Source organism: Melanostigma gelatinosum (genome assembly GCF_949748355.1).
Source record: "Melanostigma gelatinosum genome assembly, chromosome: 16".
NCBI lineage: Eukaryota > Metazoa > Chordata > Actinopteri > Perciformes > Zoarcidae > Melanostigma > Melanostigma gelatinosum.
The window spans coordinates 9,206,651-9,224,267 of record NC_136649.1 but is presented as its reverse complement, the minus strand read 5'-3'; the positions used below and the strand labels follow the sequence as shown (position 1 = coordinate 9,224,267).

Sequence of the window (17,617 nt, the reverse complement as noted above, 5' to 3'; positions counted from 1 at the left end):
TTTAAACTTGAACTGAGTAAAAACTCTAAATATGTGATTGCACAGTAATGTTCACTTGTTTGAGGTTGAGGGTGATACTTGGTGGTGTCCCATCTTTTCCACAAGTTCATCAATGTTCGGGGTAAGGCTCTGAGCTGAGGAAATCCTCAGAATTGAGTGGAGGTGTTCAGCAGTAAGTCGACTTCTGTGTGATGTTTTGTTCAGGTTCATCAAAGAAAACAGTTGTTCACACAGGTATGTGCTGCCAAACATAGACAACGTTTGAGCAGCCTGGATGCGCAGCTGGGGCATTGTGTCGGGGAGGAAACGGGCGAACTCCGCAGCACCCACTGCCGCATATTTTGCCCTCAGTGCATCATTGCATTGGAGGTCAATCAACTCCATTTGGAGGTTTGGTGGTGAGCTTTCCACGTCAACAGCAAATGGGTTACCGAGCAGTTCCAACCTGCTTTTTTGTGCTTCAAAGTCAGCAAATCGGCGTCGAAAGTCAGCGGCAAGCATACCTATTTTATCAGCCAACTGTGCGCTCGGGAACGCACTGGTAGAGAGCTTCTCTTTCATGGTCTGGCAGCTGGGAAAGTGGCTCAAATTTTCTTTCCGCATCTGCGTCTCCCACAGAGTCAGTTTGGTTTTAAATGCCTTCACTGTACTGTACATATCAGAGATGACATGATCCCGACCCTGCAGCTGCAAGTTCATTGCATTCAGATGACTCGTAATGTCACACAGAAAAGCCATTTCACACAGAAACATTTCGTCTCGGAGTTGTGTTGTGTCTTTCCCTTTGCTGTCCAAGAACAGACAAATCTCCTCACGAAGCTCGAAACATCTTTGAAGCACCTTTCCCTGGCTTAGCCATCGCACCTCTGTGTGATAAGGCAAATCACCATGCTCCGTTTCTAACTCCGTCAGAAATGCCTTGAACTGGCGGTGATTCAAACCTTTGGCTCTGATAAAGTTAACTGTGCGCGTGATGATGCTCATTACATGCTCCATTTTCAAGGCTTTACCGCACAACGCTTCCTGGTGTATGATACAATGATAAGCTGTCAGCTCACCTGTCGCGTTTTCCTCTTGCATCTTTTCCCGTATCTTCGCCACCAGTCCGCTCCTGTGTCCACACATCGCAGGTGCTCCGTCGGTTGTCAAACCCACGAGTTTTTCCCAAGGCAGCTCCATCTCATTTACACATCTTGACACCTCTTCATACAAATCATGCCCCGTAGTTGTGCCATGCATAGGACGTAAAGCCAAAAACTCCTCTGTCACGCTTAGGCTGGAGTCCACTCCGCGGATGAAAATTGACAACTGGGCAATGTCAGAAATGTCGGTGCTCTCATCCACAGCCAAGGAATATGCAATGAAATCTTTTCCCTTTTTCACAAGCTGCTCTTTTAGATTGATGGACAACTGGTCTACTCTCTCGGCAATGGTGTTTCTGCTCAGACTCACATTTAAAAAGAGTTGCCTTTTTTCTGGGCAAACTTCGTCACAAACTTTAATCATGCAGTTTTTGATGAAATCCCCCTCCGTAAATGGCCGGGCTGATTTAGCGATCTCTTCTGCCAAAATAAAACTGGCCTTGACAGCAGCCTGGCCTTGTGATTTGGCTTTTTTGAACAGAGCCTGTCGAGATTTGAGGCCTCGTTTTAATTCCTCTGCCTTTTGTAGCCTTTGTTCCATGTCCATATTCTTGTTTTTGTCCGCGTGTTTCGTTTCATAATGTCGTCTCAGATTATACTCTTTCAGTACCGCCACACTTTCTCCACACAGAAGACACACAGGTTTTCCAGCTACCTCCGTGAACATATACTCCGACTCCCACCTTGTTTGAAACCCCCGGTTCTCAGTGTCCACCTTCCGTTTTGCCATTTTTGATGGGTATCTGAAAGTTAATTTTACTGTGATGCTGACGACTGCTGTGCCAATAAATATTGAAATGAAGCAGCCTACTGCTCGGTGCGTCACCGTTGCATTGTGGGAAATGTAGTATTGGTGCGTGTAAAAGATCTGCGGGCTGCCGGCTTGCTGCAGTCTGCGGGCCGGTTCTAATAATAAATCAAGATCATCCCAGGGGCCGTAAAAAACCTTCTCGCGGGCCGGATGTGGCCCGCGGGCCTTGACTCTGACATATATGATGTAGACTGATAGGAAACGTAAGTAGATGAGGTATTTTTTCAAAACCTTACCGCCATTCGTTTCTAGCACAAGGTATGAGCATGAGCACACTTGGGAGGCAATGCAAATAACTGCTAATGGTTCATACTTTTCTGTTGATTGACAGTTGGCAGTTACACATTAAAACGTGTTGCAATGCTCCAGCACTTGTAAACATGGATGCTAACTTCAAAACAAAATGTTGACACCTAATGTTGTATGGTAAACAGAATACATTCACAGGTTTGCTTCTCAGGGGTACACACAATGTGCTGAATATGAACTGCTTACATTCAGAGTACCTTTCAGTTGAGGCGTATTTTCTGAAGCCATGAACGTGTGTGTGTGTGTGGGGGGGGGGGGTGTGGTGCCTATGTGTGAGCATGTGTATGTGTCCACATGCGCTGGATGGGGTTACACACGGCACAAAAGTGATCCCGGTGGACAGGCATTTTCAGGACAGGTCCCTGTGGACGGAGGTAGAAAAAGGGGAGCGTGATGATGAGGGTTGGTGGCAGTTGGCGATGGGGTCCAGCAGGGATGGAGCAGCCTGTTAATGAAGAGCCATCTGAGGCCTCCATTCACCTTGAACATGGGCCACTGCAGCTGCCCTGACCTTGGCTTTGATCCACAAAGATGCTTGACCCCCACCATTCCCCCAGAGCAACCCCCTTGCCATCTGGAAGACACACATGCATATGTATACATACGTACGTGCACGCGCCCACAGATGCATATGCATGTACACGTAGGCTGACTCATATCCACATGCACATATGCCTTTCCAGGTTTTATGTCGTTAGAATACGTTTCTGGTGGTGTTTCTATCAGCAACCTAACAGCGTTTGTGTTCTTTTGCATGTAGTTCTTTCAAAATAAAACAAGAAAAAAAAGAAGCATTTTACAAAATGGACGACAGGGTTCAGAGTGTTGAGAGCGGATGCTGGTGAGACGTGTGTGTGTGTGGGCATCATTGACCTGTGCGTTTGTGAACTAGTGTGTTCACTCATGCATGATGTGCCAACAATAAGTCACTGGCTTTGTCGCCAAGGAAGAAAGGGCAAGCAGGGTACAGGATGGTTAATAAGGACCGTTATGCACTAAAAACACATTATGTGTTAATGTAGTTAATAGACTGACTTAGTGCTTTAAACCTAATACTTCCTCCCCGCCCTCATAATGCCCTAACCACAACCTCCACGTCTCGAGACATCAGTCCACCTACTGAAGTTGTTTCACATTGGGACTTCTTGTTACTGTCCCGATGGTTGCCACGCTCCATTGGCATTGGTTTCCCTCTCTTCTCCCTAATAGCAATGCAGCGGCTTGGAACGTAGGGGTTCCTTGGAAATTCCCAAAGTGGCGCAACCGACTTTGCTCCCACACACCGGCTTGTCGTGCTTGCCCGGTTCAGCTGTAAATGACAGTTATGTCACGGGTGACTTGGGTTGAAGTCCATGTGTGGAAATGTAGACCCGTCTGCATTTTCCTTTTCATTTATTTCATCTCCAGCTTCATGAGAGTATTTTAGAGCACAAAGTATAGAGGAGCTTTTGTTCAACATAGTAATATTGTCATTCAGAAAAAAGGCTTTCACAACGTACAACATTTTCTTAAAGGATAACATTTTGTATTTCGTGGTCCATCTTTCCAGGGGATTTTGTTATGTTCCCCCTGAAAAATAGGTCAGTGTCAGCGGGTTGGGTGTCCATGACATGGACACAGTCTTTGCATCACCGTTCTGGAAGTGTCCATTGATTAAGTTACTGCATGGAGGCAGCCGCATCTGTGCAAATGCTGGGGAACAAGCTGTGCCCGTGGCTTAGTAATTAGAGACGAGCGGGAGTGCGAGAGCGCGAAGGAAAGATTACCCCTCACTGTGCATCGGGTCTGATTTCTGTGCGGAAATTTTTTTTACCCACAGATAGCATCGTACATTTACTTAAGTGAGCTGATTACGGCTCTCGCTTTCACTCATCTCCAAACTACCTTTTATTAGTCTCCCTCCCTCAGCGCCAGTCTTTCTCCCTGGCAGCCTGTCGTATATTTTCTCTCAGCGCTTGGTAATTCCACACTATCTCCCTTCATTTTATTCTTTCAAGTTTTTTTTTTTTTTTTTCTCACCCACCATAATCCATTTGTCTGACGTGGACAGAGGGCAGCGGAAGGAAGTGGTGGAGGAGAGGCGTGTGTCAGAGTCGAGAGAGGGCGCCCGCTCCAGCTGGAGTCAATATTTGCTTTAGGAATCTCAATAACAGGCCTCCAGTCATCTGCATCTCTGATAATGGACAGCCATATGGCTCTGTTGACCCACGCTGTGTGGAAGGTTCTCTTTCTCTCTCCTCGTCCTCCCTTGTCTTTCATTTCTCGTCCTCTTTCTGACTTTTTACCATTTCTTTTCATTAAGTCCTTCGTTCTACTTTATTTTGTCTTCCACTTGTCATCTATTTGGGCACATTTTGTTCTTTTACAAAGATGCTTTTTCTGTGTGTCATCCATAAAAGCCTGGCTATGACCCACCACACAAAGCTGTGACCCAAGTTACCATGGCAGCAGGGACTGGCATGCCCACTCTTTGTCCAATACTGTTTCCAGCAAGTGACAGAAAACAGTGATGTTGCATGTCTGGGTATGACTGGAAGACCGACATGGAGCTCAAGAGGGAACTGTTTGTACATGCTTGAAGTGGTGCTGCTCTGCTTCTCTTAAATGGAGATCCTGGCCCCGTCTTTCCACTCCCCTTTTCCTCCTTACGGTAGGAAATATGAGCTTTTATTTTGAAGGGATTTCTTGGTGTTCTGTCCCGACAAACGTCCAAATATTGTGAGTTTTTGTTGAATCATGCTTTTCATGTGTTTGCTGTTTAAAAGACATGGACTGTAAAATGACTATATTACACTTATTATTTGGGTCAGAGGGTGTGTGGAACAGAACATCGCAACCATTTACGAGTATACAAACCCAATCCCTATCTTCCTGTGGTACCCTATCCTTTGTGTCAGTCTGCCCTCTGTCCAGCTCTGTCTGTCCCTGTGAGCAGCTTGGCCATCGTACCCTCTGGTGCCTCCCGGCTCAGGTGCCCGTCACCCCCGCTTTGCCACAGTTCCCTCAAAGCCATTGGTCATGGCTGTTGGCCCCTGCTGTGGCGGCATGTGCCCACAGCAGGCCCCCTGCCCAGTCACTGTCTCGTCCTATCGATCTAACCCAGACCAGAGCCTCTCGGCCCAGTCCAGCCTATCTCGGCTCAGCCTGGTTCAGCCTTGGCTTCAGCAACAGCCCAGTGCTATTCCACCCTGGCAGTTGTCATGAGATGAGGGGGAGGGGGCCTCTGTGTTGAGTGACTAGAGTTGTTTGTGTGTGTGTGTGTGTGTGAGAGAGAGAGAATGCATGTTTGTCAAGCAATTTGTTAGGTGTCATCTATCAAAGAAACATGGTCACAACAGACAGCCGTGACAATAATCAGACTCATTTTCAAACATGCACAGACACTATTAAATCTGAAACGTGCCATCAGACAGCAAATAGTTCCCTGCACCATATTTTATCCAGCACTTTCCTCCATTACACAACAGACTTTTCCGTGATCTATCTATGATAATGATATGATAATGGACATCGGAACGTTTTCCACCCTCATCCGGCAGCCATTTTGCAAGCCCACTTATTTATGTATTCATTAATTTGAGCTTTTCCACATTTCAAATCCGGCCGGCCATCCGTCCTGCATGCTGGCTGGCCAGGCTCCAGTCACTGCTTGTCACTCTGAATTTCAAATGGCTCCAATTTTCCCCCTGATGGCACGGAGAAGTGGCAGGCAGCACATCGGGGAGGGTGGTCCTAGACATGCTGCCTGCAGCAGGGTTCTATTAGAGCAGCGGTTCCCAAACTGTTTAGGCCGCGCACCCCCTTCTACATCCCGACCGGGTACGCGCACCCCCCCCCCCCTTAATAAAAAAAAAAAAAAAAAAGCAACAGAGCCTGTTAAGCCTTTATAGCCGCATAAGAATCTGACCAATGAGAGAACAGTTTGCTCGCGCGTGGCGTTTGTTTACAATATTTAGTCCGCTGTTAAATGTTGCAGTGTGAACACAAACCGAACAAAGGAGCAACTGCAACATTGTATCATATTAATCCCTGAATCAGAACAAAGCAAACGAACTGAAGGTGTGAAAACGCCCTGAAACACTGCAACAAAGTTTCAATAACTTTCAGTTACACAAGGCGTCACTTTTAAAGAGCAATACGGATGCAAGCACACACGCACAGGCTCAGAGGCAGATTATCACATTTAATTTACAATTAATGAGCGACTAATGTAGCCAGGATGTCTTCGGACAAAGCATCGATGCGGCGCGACACAGTGTTGTTGGACACCGGGATCATGTCCAACTTTTTTGCTTCTTTCTCCCCAATCATACATTCCACCATCTCTCTGGCAGCTGGCAAGCTCACGTCTTCGGCGATTGTGTGCGGTAGCCCCTTTCTCGCTATTCTGTAACCAGATATGAAGCCCGTAGTGCGTCATTTATAGACCCAACACATGAATGAGACTCCTCCAATTTCGATATAAACAATGTAAGGGGCTTTTGACTTGCACTGGCATGCTTGGTGTTCAGGTGGCGACATAAATAAGAGCTTCAGACTGTTAGCCAGAACCTCACTGCACACCACGCACTGTGGCTTTGGGGAATCTGCGTTGCCAATCCAAGTGAAGCCCAGACACACATACTTTTCATCATATTTCCTCTTTTTTTCCCAGTCTGATGCTCACCCTCGTTTCCTCTTTTTTCACCTTGACTCCACGATGGGCCGATGTGCTCCCGATTTGTCTGTGCTATCCCTTCCTCCTTTTCGGTCTCCTCCGTCTCATCTTCCTCTGACTCTGGCTCGATTTCTTCTCCCGGTCTCTCCCCAACGCACCTCTCCGTTCCCCTCGCCTCCGATTCCTCTCTCTCTCTCTGTCCCTCTCCTCTTTTACGACTGATGGCTTCAGATGTCCCACCTGACAGTTTCCCCGATTTCAGCCAGTTTAGCATATTTAAATTAATGTTGCTGAATGAATGAAGTTCGCTGTTAGCTGACGTTAGCTGCACAAGCTAGGCTGGCTAGTGTGTACGACTGGCGGCAGGCGCAAGACTGCCGGAAGGAGCTGAAGTGCATTTATTAAATTGTATGTTTTTAATTTTAAATCTTACAAAGGGAATTTTTAAAATTCATGTTTTTATTTTGTGAAAAATCCCACTTTTTAAATTAAAATTAATTTTTTTTTAATATTTAATATTATTACACCATCAGACCGCCATTACACTTTTCCTCTCGCGCACCCCCTAGAGGCAGCTCGCGCACCCCCAGGGGTTGTCTTATTTGGGGCTGTGTGGCATGGCTGATTGGTCCATCTCTGCTTCTGGCTACGGTGCTGATGTTGGAGCTGCCCTGCGTCTCGCTCTCCCACTACATGTATATGCAGAAAACAAATGATGAGTGATTTGCAACTGTGACTATGAATTGACATGTTTTGATGACATTCTGAAATGAGATTATTTTGTGAGTTTAAATTAGGCGAATAATTACTCCACCTCGCTGCCTTCATCTTCTCCAACAGGCCATTGTGTTTTGTTCCTTAACGAGCGCTAACCAGCTATGAGGAGCGGGCGCTCTACCTGGAGGCCATTGTTCAGAACCACAGAGAGGTCATGACTTTTGAAGACTATGCCTCACAGGTCTTCTCTCCGTCTCCTGGCTATCCAATGAGTGGGACAGGTGAGAACTGAACCACACTGCACCTACGGCCTCCTTCATGTTCTTTCCACTCCATGTCCTTTTGCTTTTCTCATTCCGTCTCTCCATCCCAATGTTGCGTCATCCCCCTTTCTTCATTCTCCCCTCCTCCGGGTCTTCTTTCACCCTCCTTGCCTCTTCTCCTGTGTTTGTCTCTCCTCCTCCACAACGCACCTGTTTGCCCCCGTCGCCTCCTCCTCCGCCCCCCTCATTCTCTCCACTCTCCTTCCACGCCTACGCCCGCTGATGAATATCAAACGACGGGATCGGCTCTTCACGCCGTCCGACTGACTTCAAACACTCCGCTTTCTCCGCTTCCTCAAGCCCCACTCACCCTACTTTGTTCATCTCTTCTTGTTTCAAAACTGCATCTTTCCGTGCAATTACTTTCCTATGAATATAAGCAGCCTTGTTAAATGGCAGCCGTAGAGTGCACGTTTGTGTGTGTGTGTGTTTGTGTGTGCGCGCGTCTTCATGAGCTCATTCACCAACACTTAGGGGATGCGACCGTCAAACAGCAGCTCGCGGATGTCAGCACAGCACCCTTATCAGTCCATGATGAATACAATGGAAAACGTGTCTTATCGTGTTCTTCCTTCTTGTACCAGCTCTGATCGATCTGCAACAGCACTGAAATCAATACGGGATTGCACTTTTCCGCTCTATTGGATCACGACACACATTGTGTTTTGACAAGGAAAGCGCTCCACAATACCACACCATAGATGTCTTGTCATTTTCAAATCTGTCATGGCTGATATGCTTTAAGGGTGGGTGAATATGTATGTAATATGTCCTTCCTGTATGCTGGCATGTGAGAATTATATGTCTGAATGTGCTAGTGTGTGAAGGACTTCAGATTCTCAGACGGCAGGTGTGATATTCAGGCTGTTGCGGCAAGAGGTAGTCGGCCACATTATCATACTGTTTGCCCAAAGAAATCTCCTCAGACTGACCTCTTGTCGCCGCCTCTCATACCCAGCACCAAACCAGCTGAAAGGGAAGGACTGAGAGGAAGAAAATACAGATACAGAGGAATACAGTGGAGAGCAAGAAGCACAAGCTGCCGTAGACTATTTCAGCTGTGGGTTCCTTTGTGGCTGGGAAGAGATGGGTTCGAGAGGTTAGCCAGGCTTGAGAATAATGTTTCACAGCATGGGACATATACACTGTGTCTAATGTGACAGGCCGTAACATAATGAAGTCTGTACGGCAGTTGAGTCACCCTCGCTGCTGCGGAAACACGTTCTGAACAGCAATTTGTATTTCTCCGGAATCTACGTGTGTAAATGAATTACAAGGTGTGTGTGTGTGTCCGTCCATTCATATTGTATCCAGGACTCACTTGCACCATACAATATTGTAACACAGTCACTTTCTTGTACGTTAACCATTATCACGGTGCTGTTGAGCAATTTCACAAATGGCCTTTGCTGCTGATGTTTGTCATTTTAAATTCTGACTCATCTTGGGGCTCATTTGTCCAAATGACTGTGTTTAAATGTAAGTGCTGTCAAAGTAAGCACATTTCTAACAACACATTTCCCGCAACAAAAATAGATAATAGAATATATCTATTTTATGTTGGGGTGCAGCCACGGAAATGTGCCATTTTGGGTTTGACTGTCACTGTTCGTTATAAGGACCAGTTAGCGTCACTGACGTGCTGAGACAAGCAGACACAGAATACAGTGTGTATGGCAATCTGTGATTTTGTGTGAAATGTGCGTAAATTTAAAGAAACAACATTTTACAGAAAAAAATTTAAGCCTAATGTATTAATAAGAAAACACACACACACCAGGTGCGACTACTGGGGGATATCAGATAACCAGCAAAATAACCATTTGCCTAATCTAGAACCAGTGAATGTGATTTTTGCTTCAAAAACATTTAATTTATTCGTTTGTCAAAAATTGTTGCAGATCAATTTTCCATCAATCAATTCGTTGTTTAATTGACTTTAACAGTTGCTCCTAGCCTCCACAGTTGTGTGTGTTTTCATGTATTCTTCTCAACCGTGTCCATAAACTGAAGGCTGCTCTTTAGCATCGCAAAACCAAAGGCATGCATTTAATGCTTTAGGCCACATGAATAATGCATCCAAGTATCCTTTATCGCTGTAGTTAATCGTCCTGATCTTTTGTGTCCCATCAAGCATATAGCTTCAATGTGTCATTGATGGCTGGCCGAAGCTGCTCCTCATTCTCACCATTCTGAAATGTGCTTTACTGCCCGTGTGTGTGTGGGGGGGGGGGGTTTGCCCATCCATCTGTCTGTCCGTCCATCCTGCTCTGGCTCCCATTGCTGCCACTAACATGTCATCCATGCTCCACGACAGCGTGCAGGCGTTGGCCGGGGATGGTTTGGGACATGGACTACCCCTGGGCCAAACTGGACTGTAAGACTCTGCCTGCTTCCTCCACACTAGGCATGATGCCCAGCCACAGCCCACCAGCATCCATCCATCTATTCATTTAGGTCACTTTGACATAGGCCCCGCCATCATCAAATAACCGGGGGGGGGGGGGGGGGGGGGGGGGCTGCGCTTGATTTAGCCCTTTTGTAAAAGAAAAGTAGGGCTCAAGTTCCAAGTCCAGATTCCGCATGCTAATTGCTAAATGCCGCGCTCCCTCAGTGTTTCACCGCTTCCCCGTGAAAGGCATTTAACCCTCCGCCCTCTCCGGTCATCTCTGTACATTTGTTGGGCTTTTCAGCAGCCTCCACAGCGTCGTCCACCATGATCCTGAATGCAACCTCACTTTGACCCTGTAACTTCACACCGGCATCACGGCTTCCTGCATGAGCCGGTCCATCTGTCACACAGACGGTGCTCTGCCCTCGTTGTGATACACCTGCACTGCTTTGCTCACTTTTTATTGTCTTGTTTTTATGTTGTGTGTTTTCATCCTCTAAACTTTTTCTTAATTAATAGAAAGCGATACTTTTTGGATAAAACAAGTTAAAATGTCCCACGACCCTCTGAGGAGCCTGGCATCTTTAACTCTCTCATCCTAACCTCTAAAAGTAACACTGGTGATGTGTTTTGTCTGTTGTTGCCATGTGAACTGCCCACCATTCATGCTTTGGATTTCAAAATGACCCTTATTTTGAAATGTGTGAATTGGACAGATTAATCAGACATTGTGTCTTCAGGAAAACAAAACAAAATGGCACTTCATGATTAAGTCATCACCCAAATCAGTGAACCTTGTCTGACTTTTAAACCCTCCAGTGACGACTAACCTCGACGGCACACAAGCTGTCTGAAGGTCCTGCTCGTCCGGCCCTTCAGACAGCGTTGTGTTGTGTTCCGCTGCAGTGTGGTATGGTGTGTGTGTGTCCGCTGCTCTCTCTCACATGATGCTCTACTCTTGTTTTTTCCCTTTGTAGATTAAAAATGTCTTAAAGGTCCAAATACTGTATGTGGCGAAGGTAAGCCCCGAGTCAGACCGGAAGCTTCTTTCCGTCCAGCGGCCTACCCCAGTCGCTCGATCACTCATCCTGGCTGTTCTACCTCCCCCACCCCGCCTTCTTTTCATTCAGCACTAACCAAGCTTTACTTACTGAGTGCTCTGACAAAGCGAAGGGGACAGAGAAATCAGGCTGTTTATTCGGGGGGTGTCCTACTGTTTAGGCCAGGCTGGTAATTGAAAGTGACGCACGGTGGGGACAATTAGCACCTGACTAAGTAGCAGCATGAACAATACGGCTACACTTCTGGCCCTCGCTTCTGCATGTGGCGCGCCTTTATCTCTTCCCCCAGCAAACACTTCTCTCTTTTCTTTCTTTCTTTCTTTCTTTTTTTTCTTCTTCCCCCTCCTCCCCCCTCATTTCCTCCTGTTGGAGTGTGCCTGTTTGCCCGGGGCAGACTCTGAGACTAACACCTGCTGCACTGGAAGATGTCTTTGTCATCTAAAGCCTTGTTTGAACTGCTGCGGAGGGGACCAATGGGATAGCGGGGCCATTTAAAGACCCTCTTTGTTTTCCCTCTCGCTCGGTCTCTCCCCTCTTCTCTCCATTTGAAATGAACCTCACCGTACGGCAGACTGGGCTGAGTAAAGAGCGGAGATGCTGGGTTCTTACGACGATAATAATGATACATTAGCTCTTCTGGATCTGGGCTATTTCTCCACTCAGTAACTTACTGTGAAAATGAAATCTTACCTAAGGCCATACAGTGAGGAACGAGGTTTAGAAGCTGATGTAACCACAGTCATTAAGTGCCTCGGTGGGAGTGATGACTGTTTAGTGCAGCATGTTTTAATGGCTGCTAAACGAAAAGGGAAGTCTGTTGAGTGGGTGGATAACTGTACCACACCATTGTCTGTGTATATTAGCTGTAATAGGTGGTTTCCTTCATCCTGTCTGTCCCATGTCTTTACAGCACATCCAGACAAAGTTTAGTTTATAAAACAAAGTGTTTACTGTAGGAATGAGTTGAAGAATACGGGAATGCAGGATTTGTTGTCCATCGGGCCAGCCCACATTTTTAGCCAAGCCCAACCCTTTTTTAGATTCATATGCAGATTTGAGAATTCATGTCGGGGACCCCCCCCCCCACTCCCCACCACCTCCCTCCCGGCCCTTCACAATACACACCCAATGTTTCATCCACAGCCCAGCCCTCCTCTCCCAACGAGCAGCCCTGGATGCTGCCGGTGTCCACTGTGCTGCTGAGTGTCTGTTACTCCAGCCATCTGCCGTTCCTTTTAGCCGCTGCAACTTGAGATGCCTCCGAAAAAATGGCAGGAAATAAAAGGATAGGAAAGAAAATAGGCAACCAGATGCCATCTCAACAAAGCATAAAAGTTGTTTAAACTCGGAGCACGGGGGCCGAGGCGGGTGTGTGTGGGGGGGGGGGGCCCCCTCAGTCTGGGTTTGGTCAGGGGCACACTGAGGAAGCCAGGGCAGCGTTCACAATACTTGAATACACCAGCGTTCCATGCCCACCTCCCGGCTTATTCCAGCTCGTCATCCCCTAATCATGGATGTGAAGTTTTTGAAAAAGGACAACACTTGACAATGGGCAGGCTCCACATGTTCACAACAAGAGCATAATGTGCAATTTTATTTTCATTCAAAGCATTCTGCTGTCACACTGCGAACTGAATACTTTTTTCTTTCTTTTGCGCGTCGCTGCAAAGGTTACCACTCATTTTTTTTAATACCATAGAAGCATCTGACAAAACTGTATTGGGAAGAAAGGCAGCGTCTCTTTAACAAGCTTTGCTTTTTCACAGCATGTGGAAGAGGCATGTCATTTCTGAAATATTTTTGATTTGCTTCCTCACGTCTATATTCTAATGGCATAAGGGGCAGAACATTGGAAGTGTGGTGAATGTTGGTGGAAATCCTATGAACTGGGTAATCTTGGTTGTGGGAGCAGCCACGTGCATGACAAAGCATGCCGGGATGAGCAGCAATCACACAGAGCCCAATGAACCCCACCGCCACGTCTAACCAGCGCCGTCTCTCTCTCTCTCCATCGTTGTCCTTTCTATCTACCAACTCCCTGCATCTCTCTCCCAGGCTCCTTCACCGGCAGCGCGAGCACAGAAGCCGGAAACAGCGGCGCAACGACGGACTCTGTCGACCAGGTTTCTCCCACAATGCCCCGCGCCACAAAGAACCGAGTTTCCGGAAAACTCCGCCGGTCGTCCAGCGCTATAAGCAAATCCTCCAACTGAGCTCTTCAACGCACCACCCCCGAGTGCAGCCTTTAATCTTTTCTCGAAGAACCTCAAACACCCAGCCGTGACTGCAACAGTTGTTTCTTTTCTGGCGAGTTCTTTGTTTTATTTCGTGTCGTATAAAGATGTAACAGGAGCATATTGCAATTTTTTAATTTAAGTGGCAATCATTGATTTCGTTGATACATTTCCATTTGTTGTGGTGTTTAACTGCTCAATCGAGATGGACATGTGACTAAACTATTTATGTTGGCCGTGGTGGTCTCAGCTTAAAGAATCAGCAGCATATGAAGACATAGGAGTCTTAAAGCAACCTGTAATAGCAATGTCATTTTTATTCTCATGTTCTCGTGCATTCTCGATGCACGAGGGAAAGAAGCTCTTACTTCACTGCTTCACTTTGTTTCCATATCTCATCGGTCTCAACACTTAATGCGATAAAGCACTGAATGATACAGCTGTAAATGGCACTGTGCTGAAACTGCACACGAGATTGGTGTCCATTTGTAAATGAGTCTGCCTTTATACCTCTTCCTGCACCTGCCGCAACCTCTCTTGTGTCAGAGACGATGTCGTCGTCCTGCTCGTTGGCACCAGTTTGGACTGTGTTGGTGGACCGTCTCCCTACACTGGAAAGGAGAAAACACTGATGCATGGGGAATACCTCCCCCAGAATGATCTGTACTCGCTGCACTACTACACACACTTCCTGGCCACGGAGTCCCTGCAGTACGAGCAGTCGGAGGCTTTTTTTTTTTTTATTGTTTTGAACCCAGACTGGACAATCAATGACGTCTTTCTAACTGGAGCTGAAAAGAAATTTGTTTTTGTTGTTCTTTTTATCACTCTAATTGTCCTTTTTTAAATTAATTCCGATGGATTGTGTCACGATTTGATTTATGCAACTCTGCTGAAATGAGAAAAGACTGCGTTTGTAATTGTTTTCTGATGTCGTTAACATAGGCTCATGTCCGGTAATTGAATAAGTTCCTCCTGTCTCTTTCCTCTGCGATCAGTTTCCCTGTCCTGTGACGCTGAAGACATCGACATTCCAACGTTCCCCACCAACGTGTTTGCACTCACTGTCATTGATTTAACTATAGCATTGAATGTTTCTCTTTGTTCTTGGATTTCAATTGCTTTAAATTGTATTGGTCTGTTGCTGGATGTATATAGAAGACTATCTGATGAATTATTTTTGCTGTTCTGTTGTATTATGTATTCTTGTGCTGTTTAGAGGAAAAATACCGCCAGAGCCTCAGGTGAATCTGACCTCCATGCACTGGTGTGTGTGAGTGAGAGAGTGAGAGTTTCGGGAAGAGCTTCTCACAGTGCCTGTGTAGTGTCTGTCCTGTAAGATGCTGTCCAACACCACCTTTCCTCCCCATAATCACATTTTAGTTCCTCCTCTTCATAGTCTGAGACAAACCATGGACACCCTGCGTCACATCTCCCCGTTAGCAGCGTTAACTCAGCGTTTGTTGTTTTGTTCCATCCCCTGTGTGTCTAAAGGTCAGTGTCTTGTGCTTCCCACAACAAAAAACAACAGCAGATGGATTTTGAATTGCGGGGTTCTCTGTTTAGTCTTTATTACAGGTGGTGCGCTGCTCCGTCTTTATCTGTGAATGGATCAAGTGGCACCAGCTCCTCCTCCTCCGCCGTCGCTTTTCCCATGATCCTCTCCCCATGTCGCCTGAGGCCAGAGGAGGGGCGGCTGTTCTGGGTTTAGGTGGCATGCCAGAGCTGAACTCTAGCAGCCCTCCTAGCAACGGCCAGGCCGACGCTCTCGCTTCTCCAGCCTGCCCGCTCGGGGTTGTCATGGTAGCCAGGTATCACCCCCCCCCCACACACACACACACACACACACTGTACTCTCACACCCTCTGAGGGCTCCACCCAAGCTGCAACACTATCCCCATCTGTTGCGCTGCTATGCCTTACTTCCCCCCCCCCCTGTCATTTTTCTCTCTTCCTTCACATGTCGCCTCCTTTTGTTTGTTTATTCCCCGAGCAGAAGACGGGGAATCCAAACAGCAGGAGGACACGTTTTTATTTTGTGCTTTTGTTTTTTGAAGAATGTATAGATATATATAGGCCCGGATCACATCGATGTTTTTTTATTCCCCCCTAAAGCCACTTGAAGGAACCGCCCAGGATGCTGATCTTAAAGATTGTAGCTTATAGATGATGTGTGTTAAAAGGGGTCTGTGCTCCCCCTTTGGTGGCTTAGTCGCTGGAGATGTTAGTTTGGACCAAGATAAGGATTGTGTGTCTTAAATACGTGAAGATAATGAGCTCGTGTTAGGCCCTAGTGTGTTATTTTCTTCTTGTTTCAGAAATACTTGTACATTGTGTCAAATTTGAGGGCTTGAGCGCCTTCTGAATATAAATATATTAATGCCTGTAATATAATCTTTGTATAAGAGAAAGAGGAAAAAAATCTTGAAGATTTCATCATTACTTGTCAACATATCAAACTGTTTTTAACGACCGAAGTCCTGCTATCTTTATTAGAAATGTGAAAATTTAAACATTTCATTAAATCAATTTGAAATTCTAAGTATCTTTGTCCCTTTTCCTTCTCCAAAACACATCAGCTAATTGTGTAACCTCAGATTTTGTGGTGTGTGTGTGCTGACATGATGGTGCTGTTACCATGGGCTTTCTGACCCTGGCCCAGCCACGCTAGCAGCAGCAGGGGTAACCTGACCCTCCTCCCATCTGTCTCCCCTGCTGCTCAGCCCTGCTTAGGGCAGACCGGCATAATGGAACCTCACCAGGAGGTGCAGGTGCAATGGTTGCAGCACCTACGGGTGCCCTGCCGTGCCAGGGTCACATAAAGACGCAAGACAAGCACTTGGCCGTAATTGGAGCTCTAAAACTGTGTGAGAGAGAGGGTGAGAAAGAAGCCTGCAATGTTGCCTCATTTTCACCCGGCTCAGCGCTGTTAGACCCCAGTCATTGACGATGAGGTGGTTTATAACGCAACAGGCAGGGTCTGGGTGTCCCAGCACCTCTGAGGCTGGCATTCTCTGTTAATATACCCGATTGTATTATTCCATGCCTTTAATATTTCACACTGCTTCCCTGTAGTCACACTTCAAATATATCTCTGTCTTGATGTATTGTCACTGATGCCTTAACGGGGAGTAAGACTCATTTTGAAAAAGTTTGTGTTCCTTTTTTTTTTTTAAGGCCTTGGACAGGTGTATGGTATTAATGAGCAGGAACAACTCTGTAGTGGCCAAAGAGAGAAGCAGGAGATAAAGTCAGACTGGAAGGGGATTTTATTTTGATAACGCTCTGAGGTGAACATGCTGTAGGTCCGAAGTGACACAGTTGGAGGCTGCCTGCTAAATTACAACTGACTTAATGCTTTACAGGTTCTGGAGGTCAGATATGAAGCCAACGAGCCCTCATGTGTCCTAAATCAGCACAAATCGAGCTGCATGAGTCTGCCGAAGCAGACAGATGTTTTACTGCTCCAGAGGTGAGTGTGATCCACCACCTCTTTGTCCTCCCGTCATGTCCTGACATGGTATTAAGGGGGGAATTTATGATTAGCCCCTAAGTGCTTCTCTGTGGCAGCAGCGAAACGGCGTCTATTGAGCCAGCAGCTATGATTTACTGCGCATCAGCCTGATGAACGGGGAATCGAAGGCAAGGGTTTGTCCAAGGGGGTTTCTTTTTCCTGTTTAGGACGACTAAATAGATTCGCACTGTTTTTGGAGTGTGGCCCCTGTGTTGGAGAGACGGCGCTGAAGAGAAAGGAGAAGTTTAATGCTGACATTGTTAAAGCTTTCAGGGTGTTAAATTATACCCGGGGAGCCCACCTTAGGGAGTCAACTTTGAACCACCTCATCGGGCATTGAAACTGCCCTTCACGTCCTTTGAACAGTTGTGTGGAAAAGACAGAAACTGTTTACATTTTTTATGAATTAAGGTCCTAAATCCATTACAATATTTAAAAAAAATACTCATAAATGAAG

The 17,617-nt window shown here is 46.4% G+C and overlaps 1 protein-coding gene across 5 annotated transcripts in view; it reads left to right on the top strand.

The window, feature by feature from the left end:
- The window catches only part of ralgapa2 (Ral GTPase activating protein catalytic subunit alpha 2), a 91,023-nt gene extending 74,898 nt beyond the window's left edge, over positions 1-16,125 (top strand). For 4 of the 5 annotated variants that reach the window (XM_079286375.1, XM_079286373.1, XM_079286372.1 and 1 more), the window contains 2 exons: positions 7,796-7,917; positions 13,468-16,125. In XM_079286375.1, the coding sequence (XP_079142501.1) occupies positions 7,796-7,917; positions 13,468-13,625 (280 nt within the window). In that variant the 3' untranslated portion in view covers positions 13,626-16,125. Of the gene's footprint in view, positions 1-7,795; positions 7,918-11,328; positions 11,371-13,467 lie in introns of all 5 variants that reach the window. The other variant, XM_079286374.1, reaches the window with a different exon arrangement.
- The last annotated feature ends 1,492 nt before the right edge of the window (positions 16,126-17,617 follow it).